Source organism: Lemur catta, chromosome 3, assembly GCF_020740605.2.
Source record: "Lemur catta isolate mLemCat1 chromosome 3, mLemCat1.pri, whole genome shotgun sequence".
NCBI classification, from domain to species: domain Eukaryota; kingdom Metazoa; phylum Chordata; class Mammalia; order Primates; family Lemuridae; genus Lemur; species Lemur catta.
The window spans coordinates 90459567-90481187 of record NC_059130.1 but is presented as its reverse complement, the minus strand read 5'-3'; the positions used below and the strand labels follow the sequence as shown (position 1 = coordinate 90481187).

Here is a 21621-nt window from a genome sequence, read left to right as displayed (position 1 = left end):
TTTTTTTCAGCTGGACCAGCAAGTACCTGTTTACCTCTCCCACTCACCTCTCACCACCCCTCCCTTCCCCTCGCCTACAGGCAAACCAAGGAAGAGCGATGATTGGAACGGTGCATGAATACACTTACTATGCGCCACTCTGCTTCTATCAACTCATTTAAATCCTCACAATAACCCACAAGATGTTATTATTCTCCCCCTTTTAACTGATGAGGAAGCTGAGGAACTGGGAGGTGAAGGCCACACAGGGAATGAATGAATGAATGGGAGGTCAGTCAGACCCAGATGGTCCAGTTTCAGAGCCTGTGCTTTTAACTGCAAAGCCCTCACCCTTGAATTGAAAAGCTTTCCCTTACCAATAGGTTGTCTTCTTTTCTTGCCTCCAACCCTTGATGTAGGAATTCTGCAGCCTGGACGCCTCCTGGCACCCCTTTCATCTGGCTCATTCTGCTCATCCTTTAAGCAAGACAGTTCTGCTGGGCCCAGAGTGTGACCTGCATGACAGCAGCCACTCTAGGCCCTCCCTGATCTGGCACCAGGCCCCTGTCTGTCCCCAGCTGAGTCCAAGGGTTTCAGATCATGGATTCAGAGGGAGTCTGGCCTGGAAGAGCCTGAAGTTCACAGCGTGGAAGTCCTCACCCTGCTGCCCCAGCTCTGTCCACTTCACAGATGACGAGCAGAAGCCCAGGGAAGTGAAAGGCCCCATCACAAGCCCTCAGTGGCCTTAGCATTTCACCTGTCCTGGGAGGCTGCTGGGACAGAAAGCAGAGAAGAGGAAGAAGAGGTAGGGAATGGGGGTGGGAGGAAAGTGGAGTGGGGGGGGACAAAAGTCATCACTTCACTGACAGGAAATATGAGGTTGTGCTTGGTCCTGGTGGCTGGTGATATTGGTAGCTGAGAGAGCAAGGTGTGTGCCTGTGTGTGTGTGTGTGTGTGTGTGCGCACACGTGCGTTTTCTCCTCCTTATACCTCCTACTCCCACAAAATCACCCTGAGGAGTGAACTCCCTGGGAGGGCCGCTGTTTGTCTCCACAGTCTGGGCCCTGGTGGGCACCTGGCATGTAGCAGCAGGGCTCAGGCTGGATCCAGTCCCCACTCCACCACTAACTTGCCAGGTGACATTCAGTGAGTGAGTCCCTGGACTTTTCTGAAAAGTAGGACTAGGAGTGCCCAGCGCCCTGGCGGGATTTCCGCGCAGAGCAAAGGTAAAGAGGGAACGTGAGCGCGGATCGGGCACCGCCCGTGCCTGGCGCGGTGCCCCCCACTGACACACACCGTCTCATTTCATCCCCACAGCAGCCCCCTGAAGGAAGACATCGCTGCCCCTGTTCCTCAGCTGAGGAAACAGGCTCTGAGTGTCAGGGACTCGCCAAAGGGCCACCAGTGAGGTGGAGGTGGGACGACTCGGCTCAGGCCCGTCCAACCCCAGAGCTGCAGTTTGCCCACTCCCCCGCCACCCTCCGGCGCGTGGCTGCCTTCCCACCCCGGCATCGCCTAGGTGAGGGTTTAATTAATTCAGTGATAAAGGGTATGAGGAAGACAAAGTGCTCTGCGATGGGAATGTTCCATGGGAGTTGTCCCAACAGCTCCAGTGAAAGAGTGTTTCCTCAACCAACAGTCAGAGGCCGAGGGCCAGGTCGGTTCTGACGCTTCAGGTGAGCAGGGCTCAGCCAGGGCTCTCTCAGGGAGGCAGCGGGCAAGAGCGAGGGCACCCGGCACAGGAGCCGCACGCCTGGGTTTGGGGTCACAGTGAGGATTAGAGGAACCGTGTATGAAGTGCCTCACAGACGACCTGGCACCTGCAATGTGCTCGCTTAGTGCCAGCCCCTCCCCTTACTGCTGGCACCTATTTAGTGCTTTCTGCATTCCAGACACCATCCTAAACGTTTTATGGATATTAACTCCTTTAGTCTTCACAGCAACATTTTGAGATAAAGGAACTAGGCACAGAGAGGTTATGTGACTTTCCCAAGGTCACACTGCAACATGTGAAGAGCTGGGATTCAACCCCAGGCAGCGTAGCTCCGGAGACAGTGCTCTCACACAGCCCGACACAGGGCCACACAGGAGCTCCTCTGACCTCACACATGGTGGCTGGGGAGTGAGGACAGCTTGGCCTCACAGAGGTCGTGAGCGGGGTTTGAGGCAGCAGAGGGGTGACCTACAGTCAGCTGTCCCCCCAGCAAGCAGAGTCTTGAGGAAAGCCCAGCCCTGCCACCCTTACTGCCACCCCTTCCAGAGCTGTGTGGCAACAGGACCTCACTCTGCTCCCAGCAGCAGGTGCATCAACAGCTCGGCAGCGAGAACTGTGGTCCCAGCCAGATGTGCACAGCCAGGGCTCACACGCCTGTTCTGCGCTCAAGGTCACCGAGGCAGTTAATGGGGAAGAGTTAACAGAACCAAAGATGTCTCAGTCATCATCTTTCCAGGCCTCAGGCCTGCCTGCCATCCTTAGAACGGGGTGCGCTGGGGAGGAGGACCAAGCCGAGGGCCACGACTGGGGAAGTAACCCCAGCTGCACAGGGTAGGGCTGTGATCTGGGCTGTCCCTATGTGACTGACGGGCCCTCAGGTAAGACTGTGCCTCAGTCCCTGAATGGTAAAGTGGGGTCCTGATGCCTGTCTTGTGTGTGTCAAGGGACAAATACATTGGCAGGGCAAGAGGAGGAACTGGATTGGGGAGATGGGCTCCAGAGCCACATCTGCCACGCATTAGCCGTTTGACTTTGGGTAAGCTGTTTTACTTCCCTGAGACTCCACATCCACATCTGTGAAATGAACATTAATCATTGTGGGTAATCAGAATTCTCAGTTTGTCCAGGTACAAAACTTGCCCTTCTAGCATTTCCCATTCCTGAGTGGGACAGGGGAGCAGGTACAGGCTTGGGAGGTGGCTGGAGCCAGATTCAAAGCCCCCCTCTGCTATCCGCTGGCTGTGTGACCTTGAGGCTCCTCTTCCTGAACTCCACACAGCATTTGTTCCTCACAACAGCCCCGTAAGACGAACAAGATAGCCCCATCTTACAGATGTGGAAAATGACAGTTGGAGACCCAGCCCTGGACCTTACATGGCTCATGGTTTAAAGAGAGAAAATAATTATAAATCAAATATACTATAACAAACGAGGGCAATAAAGATGATGGCCATCTTTAGATCCACAATGTAGGCACAAGGCAGGGGCAGGAGGGAGTGGGACAGGGAGGCCCACAGTGGGGACACTCAAAATGAGCCTTAGGAGATGGGCACAGGGCCTCTTAGGCAGAGGGAGCAGCAGGTGCAAAGGCCCTGCCCTGAGAGAAGACCACCCATTCAGGAATTAAGCTGTGTGGGGCTGAGGTGTATTGAGGTTAAAGTCAGAGAATGGTGAGAGCCAGATCATGGAGGACTTCGAATGTCATACCAAGGAGTTTGGAGTTTACCTTGAGAAGCCAGTGGGCAGGCATTGAAGGGCTTTGCCAGGGAGGAAACATTCACTGAAAACCTACAGGACAGCATTGAGTGTATTAACTCAGCACCATCCAAAGATTCCTTTTTAGAAAACAGGGTCAACAGAGACAGCCCTTGAGATTCACTCAGCCTCTGTGTGCCTCAGTCCTCATCTGCAAAATGGGATGGTGGCCCTGCCCTGCTCTACTGCCCACAGGGGAGGTGTGGATGGGGGTTAGGCTCCCAGAGGTGAAGGTATTGCTGGTAAGGATACTGGCTTTTACAAACAAGGACAAAGCAGTTACAGCCAATCAGCTGGGGGAACAGATCTGCTGCCAAGTTTAGTAACTGACAGATGGCTGCAAGTAAAGGGGTTGGTAAACCCAGGAGGGAGAGGTTACTGCAAGGACAGTGCTGGGGAGGAAGGCAGCCAGAGTGAGACTGGTAAGGAGTCGACTACAGTGATCGGAGCCCCAGTCGTGCCTCTCACAAGCTGTTTGGCTTTGGGCAAGTCACTTCCTCTCCCTAAACTCAATCTCCTCATCTGAGAAAAACAGGGGGGAAATTGTGCCTAATCACAGCATTGTAAGAATGTGAACTCTGAAAATAAAACCTGTATTTATTTGCACAGCACTTGATGGTTTACAGAGCAGATTACCTGCTTCATCTTCTCACATCCCCATGGAGGAGGTGACATCTGTTGAGTGCCTGCTGTGTGCCAGGCACAGGACTGGGTGTGTTGTTTACATTCATCTCATGCCAGCTCCATAACAGCCCTCCTAGGTAGTATTGTCATCCTAATGTCACATGTGAGGAAACTGAAGTCACACTGCTAGGAAGTGGCACAGCCAATATTTGACCTCAGGATTATCTGATTCCCGATGCCCAGACACTTCCATGGCAGCATGCTGCCTCTCTCAGCTTCTATGACCTCCACAGGCTGCTGCATACATAGCCCTTGGACCTCATGCTCACTTTGGGATTAAAATGATATTGATTACTTAACTTCTCCAAACTTCATTTTGCTCATATGTAAAATACAGTTAGTTAACTCATCTCAATTCCTGTGACATAGAAGACCAATATAAATTCATCAAATTAATAAAAATTAATTAATTAATTAAAATATGTAAAATTCTTGGAAGAGTGCTTGGCACATACATAATATCATATATCTTACGTGTAATACACCCACTAGCTAAGTAAAAATGAAAAATTTTACGCAACAATTGCTAGTGTCAGTGTAAAGTTGTATGTTTTGGAGAGAAATTTGGTAATACCTAGTAAAGGTGAAGACACACATATCCCCAGGACACAGCAATTACATTCTTAGGTTATACACCCTAGAAAAGTATTTGCACGTGTGCACATGGCAACATGTGTAAGAATGTTTGTAGCAGCATTAGTTGCAAGAAAAAATACTGTAAGCAACTTAATTATCTATCATCAGGAAAACAGAGAAGTAAGTTGAGCTATAGACAGACACACAGTGGTGAAAGGCAGGTGAACCTACGCTATGCTCAGTAACCTGTGCCCTGGGTGGGAAGCAGGTCTCAAGGCTTACAGAATTATACCATTTTTATAAAGTCCAAGAACACGTAAAATTAAAAAATACATTGTTTGGGGATGCTTACATACATAGTGAAACTATTAAGAAGGATAAAGAATGACAAACACAAAATTCAAGCTGATGGTTATCTGTTGGGGGAGCTGGGAAGGAGGACAAAGAACAGAAAGAAATGGATAATACTATGCTTCTTACACTGGCGGGTACCTGGGCATTCATTCTATTATTATTTATATCTCATTCATTAAATATATTTATATTGCTCATGATAGCTGACTAATTAAATGTACATTTTGTGTGATTAAACATTTAATCATAAATAAAAATATAATTATAAGGAGAAACACTTGAATAGAGAAATTTTGTCTTATTTACCTCTGGTTGTCTAATGCCAAGCACACTTCCTTGCTGATGGTAGGTATTTCTAAAGTTGTTTGTTAAGTGAATGATTGAATGAATGAGTGAACAGGCAATTTTCAGTCCTTACCTCCCATTTCCCAGCCCTTCTACCAGTATACACATTCACCGGGGCCCAGATTTCTAGCTGTTGTAAAACACTGGAGACAAGTGAAACCAGGAAGTGTAGATGACTCTGTTTGGCTCACGCTCGGCATAGCACTGAGAACTTCATTCAGCCCTACATATTCATTTATCCATCCATTCATTCACCCATTCGTCCATACATACATCTAGTCAATACACATTTATTGAAATAAAACCTAATGGAGATCAGGTGTAACCTTTCAAAAGGATGAGGTAAATTCCCATCTGAGATAATAACTCTACATGTGACCACACTGTCCCAGAGATATCACAGTGCCCCAGTTGAAGGGGAGGAGCAGGTACAGGACACCCGTGAGATCCTGCAACTCACCTTGGCACACAAATGAAGAGGGTGTTTCCCCTGGGTGGACTCGTCCTGTGATGAACACCACCTTCTGCTCTGCCCCTTCCCGGAGATTGTCTGTAAGATAAAATGGAGAAACGTTGCTAAGGAGGGCAAGGAAAGCTGAGACTAGGGCTTAGTGTGTGGGAGGGAGCCCTACAGGGAATGGGCTGGGTGCTTTACCTTCATCTGTTAAATCGTTGGGTTAGAAACATTAAGGCCCAGCCTTTGCTGACTAATTAAATTATGTCCCAATACTTGGTACCCAATATTAAAAGACTACATTCCCTTTCCTTGATGCAACCGATCATATTATGTTAATATGTAGTATTTACAATCATCTGAGGAAGCCACATGAGTGAAGTTGAATCTCAGATCCACTGACCGTGACCCTAAGCAAGTTGTGTATCCTTTCTAAGTCTCAATTTTCTAATCTGTAAATGAAGATAATAATACCTACTTCATAGGATTGTTGTGATGATTAAACAAGCTTACATATGGCATAGTACACAGTAAACATTCAGTAGATGATGGAGCAAAGAAGGTAGCTATTTATAATAGTAATAGCAGCAGCTTCCATTTAATTAGCTCCTTTTGTGTCCAGTACATTATAGACATATATGTAATCCTGACAGCAGCACGCTGTTAATACTCCTTTTGCAGAGGCAGAAACTGAGGCTCAGGGAGGTTATATAACTTGTTCAAGGTCACATAGGAGCTGAGATAGAACACAAGCCCGAGCCTGGCCTTGATGAAACATTGTAACTGGGACAAGATTTCCCTTAAACAACTAGAAAATTGGACAAAATATATAAATAACTATTTTCAGACATTGGATAAGAGGCCGTGCAAGATAACTCAAGAGAGAAGGAAAACACATGAGGTACACAGTGCCCTGGCTTTTTGCTTGATGCTCCATTCCAGATCAAAGAGCAGGCAGGGAATCTTGTGCAAGGCATGGGAGTCTCACTGACATTCAAGTTCATCAGGTGGTAGTTGTGGGGAAACTCTGTGAGTTCCAGAGAGGATGGAGCTATGTAGAAAAAGAGTTCCAGAAATCTGTAAAGGAGTTTTCTTGAGTCTTTGTTGGATCCTAAGATGTGCATGCATAGGGTAAATCCCCATGCTGTCACGAAAAAATGACCAGGGAGCTGTGAATTGTGCAGTTCTCAGGGGTCACAAGGACTAGGAATCATTAAATTCCTACCACCATAACATAAAACAAAACAAAAACCTGGGTGCCGTGTCTCATGCTTGTCTTAGCATTTTGGGAGGCCAAGGCAGGAGGATTGTTTGAGGCCAGGAGTTTGAGATCAGCCTGGACAACATAGACTCTGTCTCTAAAAAAATTAAAAATAAAAATAAATATTAATAAATAAAATATAAAAGAAAAAATAAATTCCCACCACAAAAGTGGAAGTCCTCACTGATCACTCAGGGAGAATGAGAATTCAGAAGGGCCATGTCTTAATCGTGGGACTAAACTACTCCGGACTCACTTTAACAAAGCTTTACAACAAGTCTTAAAAGGATCAAACAGAACAAAAGAAACTTAGCTGTTTGCTATACAAAGCCCAACTCTCTTCAAAGAAAGACAACAAAATGCAGACAGTCAGCAATGTATAATAAGCAATATCCAGCAACCAATAAAAATATTATTAGACATGCCAAAAAGTAGGGAAAATATGCCACAAATCAGAACCCAAGCTCTTTCTGTCTCTACAGAAGTCTAACTTGTGTAATAAAGTTTAGTTACTGTGCAAAGATATTATTAGAAAAAGCAGTAGCCTAGAGTAACATTCCCAGAAAGAAGGGGCAGGAGAAAGACTGATTGACACAGAAAAGAACAGTGACCTGAAGGAAATTTAGGAAGGAACACTGAGAGCAGTTGAATTAAAGGATTCCATCTATGTTGGAGAATAATTTGGAGGTGGAGGGTAAAGAAACGATTGACAGGCTTTCTCCTTCTGAAATGCTGAAGACAGGTCATTTTGAACATGGTTCATCATCCCAACAGTTGACGCAACAATGTTAGAGACGAAAATAAAAAATATAAATTCTATTAAACCTGTCTCTAAAGGCTTGGGATGTGCTTGGTCCATTGGGGTGACCAGTAAGGGTTGGGGTTACCACTTCCTCTGAAAGTCAACAATGAATATAATAGAACCAAAATGCACACTTGAGAACTCACTCTGTGCTCAGGTCTATGCTAGGCACCTTTAGGAACAAAGGGAGAGAGGGAAGACTCACCTGCCCTGAAGAAGTTTATGGTATAAAAGAGGCATTAGACACCTGAATGTTTCCTGGACTGAATACAAGCTCTTCAAGGAGCTGTGACTTCCATGGGTGTGTGTCTCTAATGTCTTTCCCAGGACCCTGCATGGAGTAGGTGCTCAGCAACTGACTATTGAATTAATCAGTAAAAATACATGTATAGATCATGGTTTATAATGAAAATGTAGACACATATTATCTTATTAAATCTTTATCATGCCTCTGTGAGGCAGACGGTATTAACCCCATTTCACAGGTGAGGGAACTGAGGCTCGCAGAAGGAAGAGACACGCCCAGGGGCATGCAGCCAGCAGTGGCAGAGTCCAGCCCAGCACCCAGGCAGTGCCCCTTTCACTGTCTCATTCTGGATCCACTAGCAACAAAATCCCACAGATGCTGCATTTCCACCTACAATGTACACAAGAGACTTTGGTTTCAACTCATTGTGATGAAAACTGAACTACTGTCTTAGTATTTATATTGCTTTTTTGCTTTAAAAAAAAATCACCAAATCCTTTTAAAAAACACTGTCTAACATTGACCCCATCTATTGCAGCAGTCCAGAAATGATAAATGGCATTGCTGAGGCCCTCAGTGAAGGCTAACTTTATGGATGTCTCCCCTGACCCAGTATCAACTCAATTGCATTCAGCATTTCTGCTGACCACAGGGAAATGCAAAATGGGCATTCTATTTGCACACTAATTTTACTGAGCCCCTGCGTCTTCATAAAATGATAACGTGGGGCTAATAAAAATCAAGCATCTCGGGTGCTAATATAAGCAAATGTTGATGCAGGCAGGTAACAAATTGCTTTGTCATTTAGGAGGCCATAAAAGAGCATTATAATCATCTTTAGGCAAAATGGATGGGTCGCCTTTGCTTAGCTTTTAGCTTTCATTTGCAAAATCAATTTAAGGTAATGTAGCAGCTCTGAGGTGGTGTGACATGGAACCACCCCCATCCCTTCCTGTCACCAAATCCCCAGACTCTGTGCAAAGCCAATTAAACATATTCTTGGTGGAGGCAGCAGAGACTAAGAAGGAAGTGTGCTTGAACAAAGCCAGGGTGGAACAGAATGCAAACAATGAGACCAAGAACAACCTGTGAGGGCTGGTAAAACTGGAGAGCTCATGCAGGCTGACACATGCAAGGGCACAATGGCACACTCAAAAGGAACTGGGGCCACCATACCAGGCTCCCCAGTCAAACAGAAGGTGTTTGGAGTCGAATGTACTTTGTGTAGCATCCCTAATACACACACACAGACACACACACACACAAGCATCCTTCGTCATTATATCCCTCTATCATCCACTATTTCCATTATTCATAAAATATTTATTGAACACCTATTAGGTGACCAGGTGCTAGCTATTATTATTTTCACTTTACAGAAAACCAAGGCAAAGAGAGATCAAGTAACTTGCCCTGGTTCTCCCAGCTAATGACTGGCAGAGCCAGAGTCTCAAGTCAGGCAATCTGATTCCACAAATTGTGTTCCTAACCTCTGTGAAATACTGTCTTTTGTGAAGGAGGACAATAATATTATCCTGTTATGATAGCAACTAAGTAATATTTATTGAGTACTTACCCTGTGCCAGGCACCTTACATGCATGATCTTATTAAATTCTCACAGCAACACAATGAAGCATCTACTATTCTTAGCTTTCTTGTATAGATTAGGAAATTGAGATCCAGAAAGGTTATAAGTGACTTGCCTAAACTTGCACAAGTAGCAAATGTGGAAGCCAGGATTAAACCTAGGTCTTCATGAATCTCTTCACTACTGTGTCATATTGGCTCTTGGAGATTAAATAGGGTCCTTCTGGTGGTTTTTAAAATATATCCACAACCTATCCTGGGCAACATAGAGAGACTCTGTCTCTACATAAAAGAAAAGAAAAAAATAGCCAGGCATGGTGGTGCGCCTGTAGTCCCAGCTACTTGGGAGGGTAAGGCAGGAGGATCACTTGAGCTCAGGCTCAGGAGTTCAAGCTGCAGTGAGCTATGGTCATACCACTGCACTCCAGCCTGGGTAACAGAATGAGACCTCATCTCTAACAAAACAAAACAAAACAAAACAAAAAAAATATTAAAAATAAAAGTAAAATACATTCACAAATTCTTTGTTAATTTCCTCCCTTCAGGAGGTGAAGATGAACTCCCCTCCCCTTCAGTGTGGGCTGGATTTGATATTAAATGGAGTACTATCAGAGTTATGGCATGTCACCTGTGAGATTACGCTATAAAAAGACTGCAGCTTCCTTCTTGAGTGTGCTTTCTCTATTTCTTGAATTACTCACTCTTGGGGGAGCAAATTGCCATTTCGTGAAGACACTTAGGTAGCCTGTGGAGAGGCCCACATGGTGAGGTACTGAAGTATCCAGACAACAGCCAAGAGGCACGGAGGTCTGCCAAAGCCATGTGAGTGTGTTTGGAAGGGGACCTTCCGGGCCCAGATAGCGGCGGCCCTGGCTGACAGCCTATTGAGATTTCACGAGAGACCTTGACTCAGAACCTCCCAGCTAAGCTGCTCCTACACTTCTGACCCAGAAACAGAGAGGTAATAAGTGTTTGTTGTTTTAAGATGCTAAATTCTAGAGTAATTGTTAGGCAGCAATAGATAACTAATAGGTATCTCCCTGGAGATAACTACGTTCCCCCTAGTTGATATACAGAACTTAAGGAACTTTGCACCTTATCTATTGATGGTGACCTTCAACGAGGACCGAAGCCATAATCTTGCTGCCAAGATGGAGAGAAAGCCTCGATCCATTTGGCCAGTTATCAGTGGATCTGATGGTGGAGGCACTAGAAGATGCCAAGAGGCCCCAAAGATCACTAGCAAGGCCCTCTGAGGACAAAAATCTCCCAGAAGTTCCTTGAAGGCATCATAGAGTCAAGAAAATGCCCTTATATTGGTTTCTAGACCAGACCAGTTGCAGTCTTTTCTCCAATACTCTAGGGCCCAAAGAGGTCCATACTATTACTAAGCTGGAGAAATAAGAACTTCTGGTAGCAAGAGCAGCATGATTGACTGGCCGCTGTCTGAGGGCCTGCTAGGAATAGAACGGCCTTGGCACTGGTCTCCCTGTGCCAGCACCCCCAGCCAGTCCATCCTCCACACAGACACCAAAGCGTCTTTCTAAAATGCAAATGGGAGCATCCCACGACCTCTGCTGCAACCCTTCAACAGTTCCCGTTGTCCTCAGAGCAGGTCCAGCCTCCGTAGCTGGATGCCAGTCTCTGGTAGCTGACGGCTGCTCATCTCTCCAGCCCTTTCCCAGGCCCTGGCCTCAGTTAACCCTGGGCAGTTACCCAAACACGACACGTTCTCCTACACCTTCACTCTGGGCACATGTTTTCCTCTCTGCCTAGAATGCCAGCCCCCGCCTCATCTGTCTGGCTTTCTCCTACTCAGCCTTTGAGACTTGCTTCAGATGCACCTCCTCTAAGAATGAAAGGAGGAAACTAACATTCATCTAGGACCTGTACTCGGCCAACCCCGGTGCTAGTGTTGTGTTTTATCTGATTTCATCAGCAGCGTGTGGCTATCACTCTGTTGTTGAACTGACAATAAAGAGGAATAGGGGCTGTGAATTGTGATAAGGACATGGCCAAGGTGTAGAATTTTTTGTATATTACCTTATGAGAAAATATAGGTTTAGGAGGCATCAAGAGAGCTTGCTTGGAGGCAGTAGAGAACCAGTGAATGCATTTGGGTAGAGAGCTGACCTGATGAAATTCAAGACATTCAAAGCCAGCTCACCAGAGGGTGAATCCAACAGGAGGGAAGAGCTGGGTGAGGGGGACTGGGCAGGACACTCTTTGCTGTGTTTCTTCTACACCCTGAGGGGTCAGATGGGAATCCTGCTGATTTCCCCGGGCAGATGCACTGAGGCGTGTAACCCGGTACCACAGATTAGTTACCCACTCTGAGCCTCAGTTTCCTCACTTATAAAGTGAGAATAATAATCTCCAGCTCATGAGACAAACCTTAAGCAAGAGACTTTTTATCCCTGCGACATGGCTCCACCTATAATAGCAGGTATCATTTATCGAGTGACCAGCCACGGGATTGGGGTTGCTCAGCCTCAGTACTACTACGGACATCTTGAGCTGAATAACTCTTTGTTGTGGGCACTGAGCTTGCATTGAGGATGTTTAGCAGCATCTCTTGCTGTCCCCACTAGATGCCAGTAACACCCTTCCCCCTAGTGAAGACAGTCAAAAATATCTTCAGACATTACCTAATCTGCCATGTCTCCTTGGAGGCAAAATGGCCCCTGGTTGAGAGCCACTCCCCTACAAGAATATTCTACTTTATTCAAACTGCCCTTGTCACTGTCTTCCCAAGTAAACCTTCAATTTCCCACACTAACGTTGCCAGACTTCCCTTTGCCCTAACTCCTTGGACAAGCCTCTCCAGATTTCTCCAGACCAGGTTGTCCTCACCCTCCTGTGAACTCACAGTTCACTGTCTGGACCCCTCATCTAGTCATAAATCATTTGCTGCCTTGGTCAGGCAGGACCAGAAGCCACAACTCAGACCTGTTCTGCCCAATGCCCAGCATCTGCTCTTGAGCCTTTGGGCCGTCTTGAGAAAACAGTGGTGTTGGCAAAGTTCATTTTCAGTTCCTCTACTCCTTACGCCCCCGCCCCCATTCCCTCACCCAGGTTCAGATCTCCCATGGCCTAAAATCTCATCTCTGAGTGGTAGACTCATCAGGTTGCAGGGTTAGGGATCAAATGTCCCACCCTTGATGAGCTGGAAGAAGAAAACAGGAATTACCACTGAAAAGATTATGTGCATGACAAAGAAGTGCTCCTGGCAAGAAATGAAGGCTTGATTCTGGAATTTCAGGATTTTAGGAAAGGAACCTTTCTGGTGCACCTCATATTAATGTCCTAATATGTCTTAGGATGTATTAAAACCACTCTTAGGTCTCTGACTCACAGAAGACTCAGAGAGGCCATCAGAACTGCAGAGCCTGTGAGGTCACTGAGCAGAACATCTTCACTGTGAAGATGAAGGGCAGGGGACCAGAAAGGACAAATGACTCACCCCAGGCCACAGCTAGTGAGTAGCTGAGGCAAGTATGGATTCCAGGGCACAGAGCTCCAATGTCCAAACAGCCTCCTCTCACTGCACTGGGCTCCCTGGGGCAATGTCCCTGCAGGCTGGTGTCTGGAATGTGCCCAGTGGACGCCTCCCAGAGGAATGAAGAAAAGCCAAAAAACACTGAGATATAGGCCTGAGATACACTGGGTCAGCTGAGGAGTCGGCACCTTGGCAGTCGCAGGAGCAGCCCTGAGTCTCCCCTCCTCAGACAGGTGGCCCCTGGAAGTCCCCTTCCTTGCTGCAGGGCTGACACTCTAGCCTGGAAGCAGGTAGGCAGCCTTCCGGAAGCAGGCTAGTGGCAGGAGGGTGCAGCCAGCCAGACCCCAGCATCCTACAAGCACCTCCAGAAAGTCAGAACTAGAGCTACCCTCTCAGAATACCTGCTGAACACCAGGTCCCTGGAAAACAGATTCAGAGACTCTGAGAGTCCCGTGTAGGAGCTTTCCTGGGATGGCTCTTGGGAACACTTGTAAGAGGTACAAGTTAAGCAGGACTGGGCCAGACTCAACAGGGACTTTAATTCATCCCACGGGGAGCTCTGGGCCAGGAGGTCCCTGTCTAGCTGTTTGATAAGGCAAGGGCTGTGTCCTGCATTAACAGGATACTGAATGTGGACAGCCCGTAGGGCTGGTCAAGGCTGAGTGCAAGTCCCAGGGAGGGACTCAGTTGCGAGCTGTCAGCCACCAACACTCTCAGGAACTGGGGACTTGGTCCTGAAGGGGGATCTGAGCAGTGCACCCAGCATCTGCTACACCAGCCTTTAGAACAGGGCAGAGTAGAGGCTTCAGACAAGAATGCTGAGTACAATGGACTTTCTTTTTTAGTTAAATTCAGTATATATTTTCTAACACTGACCCACAAATTTTGGGCTTGTCCCTGAGGACATGGAGAGAAATCAGACACTATCCCTGTCACCTAGGAGCTCAAAGACTAGTGGAGGAGAAAGAGCAAGGCTTGTAGCTATAAACTCGAATTTTAAAATCAGGTGAGTTAAATCCAAGACCTGCCACAGGTACTTATGTGACCTTGAGTTCTGGGATCTTTCATTTCCTCATCTGCAAAATGAGGACAATAATAGTATCAAACTCCTGGGGATCTTGTAAGAATTAAAAGAGAGGATGATCATGTCTATGCACAGGACCTGATGCACAGTAAGTGTTCAAAAATGATACCTTACAGACACTTAGAGGTCACTTGGTACAAATGCCTGATTTGACAGGTGCAGAAACCGAGGTCACTTCACTAGACTGTAAGCAACAGGACAGCCACAACTTTGCCTGTCTTTTTCACACTGTATTTCCAATGCCTGGCACACAGAAGGTGCTCAATAAATGCTTGTGGAATAGCATTTGTTGCCCTTTGGTTGGATGAATGTCTCCAGCTAGAATTGAACTGGCCAGGCTTTCCACCACCTGTGCTAGGCCTTTTGAATCCACCACTCCCAGACCCCGGAAATTCCTCACCAGGTTCAGCTCCAGGCTTATTAGCAAATGCAAATTGAATTATGAGGTGCCCTTTTGCAACAAGGACAACAAAAACAGTTTCCCCAGGAAAAGAGGGCTAGGAGAGGTGAAAGCTGGGATGAAAGTCGAAGACAATACATTCTAATCAAACTTGATAAATATGTAAATTAAAGCAGCTAAACAGTTGGCTTTGACAAATGACTTCTCAGTAATGGATTTTTCCATGGTGAAAGGCGAGAGTTCAGCCTGCCTGCTAGTCACAATAAGAGCTTCCCCTGCTTTCCCGGCAATGCGGGGGAATTGGGCAGGCACTGGGATGCTGGGGGGCAGAGCAGGGAACTAATCCTTCCTTTAATAGATGCCACTTATTGAGCACCTACTAGCTGCTAGGCACAACCCCCAACACCCCGCGGGAGAGGTGAGGATCCCAGTCTCACAGATGCTGGGCCAAGGTCAAGGTGGGTAAGGGCCAGACTCGCCAGACTCCAAAGCCTGATGTCGCTGGAGTGGCCGAGCAGCCAGTTGTCAAGGAACATAATTCAGTCCCTCCAGTGGTTTTACTGCCATCTGAGGGTCTCACTAACTCAAAGCCTTACCACTTTGTCCCCCCTCCCAGGACCTGGCACTGTGGAGGTGTTCAGAAAAGATGTTCCTTAGATGCTATGTGACTCCAGTGACCCCTTCCCTATGCCCCCTCTAATCTGTTTTTCCATCTGTAAAACAAACCACTGGAGTCCCAGACCCCATGGAGCAGACAGGTGGTCAGGTTGCAGCATCTCTGGAAAATACATGACATTTATCATTTTAAGTCACTAAATTTGAGAGTGGGGAGGTTGTTATGTATCAATAACTAACTAGAATAATTGCTATGAAACTGATGATTCTAGTGAGTTAGAACACAACGCTCAGGGGAGAGGTGCTGTGAGCAGTTGCTGTGTGCCAGGTACTTCACCCACCTTACCAGCTAAGTCTCTCCCCGCCCTGTGAGAACTGTATTGCCAGGCTAAGTACATTGCCCCAGGCCACCCGGCTAGCAAGAGTCAGTGCTGGAATTGGAACCCTTTCTATCTCTGGAGATCAGTCTTTCCTCTGACACCTCCAGGAGGAAAAGTTTATTCCCTAGCTACACACTAGATAAAAGGAGACGTTATTCCGTGTATACTTACATGTAGGCACCTGCACACATCTGCTTCTGAGTCAAACTCCTGCAAATACCTGAGTTTTTCTACAAAGTTATCAGAGTTGAGGTGTGAACAGAAATTCAGGTTAAGTGGCTTGCAGCCTTGGAAAGACTATTAATACAATTTCCCCAAGCAGAGAACCAATATTTATGAGAACTTCAAGAGCTTCAGGAAAAGTTTCCTGCTAGGGCTGGGAGGAACGCCATCCTGGCCCTGAGCTGACCTGTCTTGCCCAATGCTGGAGGAATTTAGATTTGAAGAGTGTCCTTTCTTTCCTATTGAGATCTTCATTGAGTTGTATAAAAATACCACTTTCAATCTCAAATGCCCACTGGCATCTTTATATAAGCACCGAAAATGCCACTGGGCTTTGGAGATTTCATTTAATGAAGGAAAAGTATTTCTATTAAAGAGTGTAATTTTTTTTCTGTCTCAACACAACATCTTCAGAGGAGCCAGGGATGCTGAATTATCCTGAGCTCTGAGAAAAAGAATCGCCCCATGCCTTGCCCATGAGGTGGTTAAACAGACTATGCAATAGCAACAGCCAAGGAAGGCAAGGAAGGGCCGGCAATAGTGGGAAATGAGAGTAACAATAATAAACTCACATATGCCCATGACTTCACGGTCTCGGAAGCACTTCGGTATTCAATAGGGAGATGTCTGTTGCCACTGCCCCATCACGTGCTGTCTGAGCCACACAGCAGCCTCCTGCTGCTTCTCTCCTGTCCCCTGTCATCCACTCTCAGGCAGACGGAGCTGACTGCCCTGCGCCCAGGCCTGCACCGGCTTCTCCATGCTCTAGAAGCTAACCGGGCAGGCGCTCTCCCAGGCTTGCCTGCCCCCTGCCCACCTCCCACTCTCACCACTTGCTGTTCTCTCACCTGCTCTTCACACCTCTCACACCTTTCTAGTTTCCTCACACCTCTGTCCAGAGGACACCCCTGGGTCCTTGGAGCTGACTCTTTAAGAATGTTACCTCCGTGGCAGCAGGAACTTTGTCTTGTTACCTGCTGTGGACGCAAATCTAAAACAATTCCCTGCATATACGCATGCCAACTACTAACACACAGCTAACAGTTATTGAGTGATGCGTGCTGGGGAGGACGAGAACCAAAGAAATAAGACTAAGGAGGTGGCTGGTGTCAGCAAATTGCCCAAGGTCATATAGCTGGTAAGTGTTGAGAACAGAGTAGACCCAAGTCTGCATAATATTAAAGCCTGTGTTCTTTCCCCCTCACCCTGGAGCTCCATTCACTCATCAAAAGGCCACAGAGTGCAGTGGGTGGCATGGGGTGTTGGGGATGTTAGCATGACCTTAGATATGGCTGTGCCTGATTTCAAATCCTTGCTCTGCCACTTACTAGCTGTGTTGTCTTGGGAAAGCCACTTAAGCTCTGGGTGCCTCAGTCTCCTCATCTGTGAAATGGGAGTAATATGCATCTTAGTGGTAGTTGTGAGGAGTAAATGAGTTAAAGTAAAGCATTAATGACAGTGCTTGTCACATGGTAAACCCTCAATTAACCATGTTTGCTATTATTAGTCATTCAACATACATTTCTTGAGTCCCCAGTCACTCCCCCGCCTGCAGCCTTCCCCGCCCCCGGGCAGCAAGCCACTCTCTGCGCTGTTTCTTCCAACCCCTTCTGCTATCACAGCAATTGCCCAGCAGCACAGTAGTAATTTGCTTCTCTCTCTGTTCCGCCTTTCCCCTCTGGTGACTTGGAGCTTTTGGGGGCCAGAAGCCCTGTCTTGTTCATCTCTTCCTGGCATTCATTTCCTTTGCCTGAGACAGAGAAGGGCATTTTGACATGGTTGTTTTGATATAACAGCTTTGAAATGGCTGCATCTAAATGTAAAATTGCTTTTGAAAATTACCAGGTACCATGTGAGACACACCCCGCACACCCGCCACATGTCTGATCTTCACTGTGCTCCACTCCCACAGTTCCTTACTGCCCCTGCCTCCCTCAGCCCCTTCTTTGGCCCGCAGTCCACCTCTGCCCTTCCTCCCCTCCCTGAGCCCCCTTGCCAGAGTGGAGATCGGGGGTGGGGGAGCTCTGGGAGGGGAGGAGCTAGCCTGAAATGTCTCCTTGGCACATTATTTGGTAATTTTTTTTAAAAAGCTGAAGGTGTAATGGTTTGTTTTCTCAACTGTGTCAAAATGTCCCCATATCAAAATAGGTGTGTCAGAGCAGCTGGATCCATGTGGCTGAAACAAAAGGACCATGTCAAAACGCTATGAAATCTGCAGGGAAGCCACCTGGCATGTAGCAGTCCTCAATAATGGATTTTCAAACGTACACCATTGTAAGTGCGTTAATAAGCAATCAGTTACACTTAACACCAGCTCTCCCTGTAGCAATTATTATTTGTTTCAGTGAGGAAGATTCTACCACTATAAACACCAGAGAAGTTAAGGATACTGTCTGATGTCACACAGTGGTCACAGAACAGTGGCAATTGGAGCTGAATGTGGTCTAATTAATCTCTCCCACCTTACAGCCAAGACTCCAAAAGGGAAAGTGACTTGACCAAGGTCTCACAGTGAACTGAATATTTATGTGTTAGGTCAGAAAATGTGTGTTATAGGTTCTGGGATAACTTCTCCACCCTGTGCCCTAAATTCTAGGCCACGGCATCACCACTGGGCTCACAGCATGAATTCAGCAGAATGTGACAGAGACCATGGCAGGCTACTAAGGCTCTGGATATGCTACTTGAACACTGGATTGGCCGAGTTCTCAGTAAAAGAAGCTTTACTGTCCAGCCAGACAGGTTGTCAATGTCCCATCAGCCAGGCGGTCCACTGGAACAGCAAGGCCTTTTGGCTTGCCCAGGCACAAGCGAAAGGCAGAACACTTGCATCTATTTCCATAATTGGTATTTCTGCAGCTGGCTAAGGAAATAAACCCCTGTTAACCCGAGTTAGGAAATTATAGATCCCTACTGTCTTAATGGCTTCATAACTTAGATTAAATGGAGTCTCCCTTGAATAAAATAAATTATAAAAACTTATTATAATTTACAAGAACATGTTTCTAAAGGGTGTTTTTATAGAGAGGCATTATGTGTTCCTAAAACGGAGCTCCTAGGATAAACCTGGACTCTACAAATTCTGCCTCACCTATACCTGGGGTACATGGAAGTAGAGCTGGGCAGGCCTGGGTTTGAAGCTGGGCAACTGAGGTAAGTTGCTGAGCCATGGTTTCATCAGAGGCGAGGTAAGCAAAGGTAGGGAACCACAGTGCTTCACAAAGGTAACCTCCAGGGTTACTGATTTCAGAAGCCTTCAGTCCCACCTTCCACCTTCCTGCAGACCCTTTCCTTTAGGGAGGCCAGGGGGTCTGAAGGTGCTGTCGGGTGCCACAGGTGGGAGCTGACACCTGGAGAGGTGATTTAGCGCATGGCTACAAACAGGCACTCGGGCACCAGAGCAGCGAACGAGCCACCCTCTGGGTGTGTGACCTTGGGCAAGTTACTTCCCTTCCCTGTGCTTTAGTTTTCTCATCTGAAAATGGGGATCATAGCAGATTGTCTCACAGTGACGCTGTGAGGAGCGAACGAGCTGGTGTTTGTAAAGCACTGAGAGCAGTGCCTGGCACGGGTTTCTTGAATAAAAGAAATACCTGGCACTTCGGGTCTGCAGAAGGCAATGCCCGTCTTCGGGGCCTCCTCCGTGAAAGGCCATGCCCCCTCAGAAAGAGTCTCCTGGGGACAGTTACTTGACACTTTTCTCTAGGTATGCAAGGCTAAGATATTGGCAAGAAGCAAACACATTTTATTTTCTGGTTCTTAATCCTGACTGCCTATGAGAACCACGCAAGGAGCTTTGTAAACATACTAACACCCACAGCACCCCCTCTGGACTTCCGCCACCAAGATTCTGATATACTGTCCTGGGGAGGGGCTCAAGCAGCTTTTTCTTCTAATGTGCAGCCACAGTTAGCAGAGAGCCAACGGTCTGCTGTGAGCTTGGACCAGGCACCCTACTCCCTGGGTCTCAGTTTCATCACCTATAGTAAGAATCGCAGAGCGAGGTGTCACTCAGCCCCTGCCACGTCTAAAACAGCATAACTCAGGAGGCTCAGGAGACCCAGCAAGTGGTTTGGAAGGCTCCGTTCTGACCACATGGTCATAGCAACAAGGGAAGGGCATGGGGGTGAGTGGACAAGAAAACATGCGCACATCAAGCAGACAATTTTTCTCACAGTCTCTTCCTGGGAGCACGACGAGAAGTACTAAGATAATAGAGGTGCAGTGTCTCCAGGGAACTCACGAAGCTTAGAGCAGACAGATTGGATTTATAATGAAAATGTAAGCCACGTGCATGATGAGAAGGAGAAAAGAGATTTTTCAAAGGATGCAGTTAGAGAGTTAATATATTTGCCATCAGGGACAAAACAGGGCCCAAATACATGCATGCCAGGATGCAGAACCAGGCTCCTGGGAGGGCAGGAGAAGGGAAAGGAAGAGACATCACGGAAGCTGAGCACCTGCTCTGTGCCAGGCCCCAGGGGGCATGTTACATACACAACCTCATTGGATCCCACCAGCCTTCCAGAAGGGCTGGTGCTCTGGTCCTCGTCCTGCAGACAGGTTAGAGAGCCTGTCACTGGCCCCAGGCCCCATAGGTGGTGGGCACCTGGGCCCAGATCAGTCTGACTCCAAAGCCTTGTGCTTTTTCCTGACAGCTTGGTCAGCTTAGTGCCTCACTTATGTCCTCATAACCTTGCACACCCGGATCACAGCAAAGAGCCAGAAGGAAGCAGAAAAAGGCTGAAAATAATCCCAATCTGGATACATGGTCCCCACTGAAAGATCCTGTCGAATCTCAGGTGAGGCCTCGCAACCTGTTGGGGACACTGGGGTGACAGGGAGATTACTTCCAAATTCTGGAGAGAAGGGGTGAAGCTTACCTTTAGAGAGGTAGTCTATAAACACAGAGTGATATGGGATGGGACCTGGTAAAGCCACCACCAAGAGACTGGGGCCCTGCCAGGATGTGGGTTTTGACTGCCTGACACTGTGAACACATCACAAGCTGGCGGTGCTGTCAGTGCAGCTTGGGAGCTCTGGTGGGGCAGGGACAGGCCCAGCCTGTCTCTGTCAGGGAGAGGGCACCCTGACAGCACTTGGATGGGCGGGTCTGCTCGATATAGCCAGCGCCACCATAGGGTGACCGCATGGCAGGGTGACTGCACTGGGTGACTTGCACTGGATGGCCACAGCAGTGGGACTTACCCTGTCCCATACCCTCTCCCTCTCCCTCCCGCTGCACCTCTGCACTCCCCAGCTGCCTTTTGCACGTCGTTTGTCTTCCCTCCAGCTCCTGCCTGGAGACAGGGCCAGGGCTTACACTCAGGGCCGCACTGGCTCCCCAGCCCCATCGCTTCACTCAGGGCACTGAGAGTAACACGACACCTGTCAAGAAAGTCCCATGCCACTCAAGACACACGTCTTGAGAACTTCCCCCAGACCGGTGCCAGTGCTTTGCTCAAGGTCATTGCCCTGATCACAGCCCACGGTGGACTGAGCTGACCCAGGGCTGGACTCAGATCTCTTAGCTCTCTTCCCCCACCCTGCCCTCTTTTGGGCACATAGCAGGTACTTCATATGTGACTGTTGAAGTGAATGGACAAGCAAGGCTGCTTGCTTTAAAGCTATGCCTTCAAACGGCACCCGCGCGACTGATTTG

General features: G+C 47.5%; 1 protein-coding gene across 1 annotated transcript in view; it reads right to left on the bottom strand.

The window, feature by feature from the left end:
• Positions 1-21621, bottom strand: part of AGBL4 (AGBL carboxypeptidase 4) — a 1191358-nt gene that overhangs the window by 118482 nt on the left and 1051255 nt on the right. Inside the window, 1 exon segment of the mRNA XM_045546549.1 lies at positions 5868-5957. Coding sequence (XP_045402505.1) covers positions 5868-5957 — 90 coding nt within the window.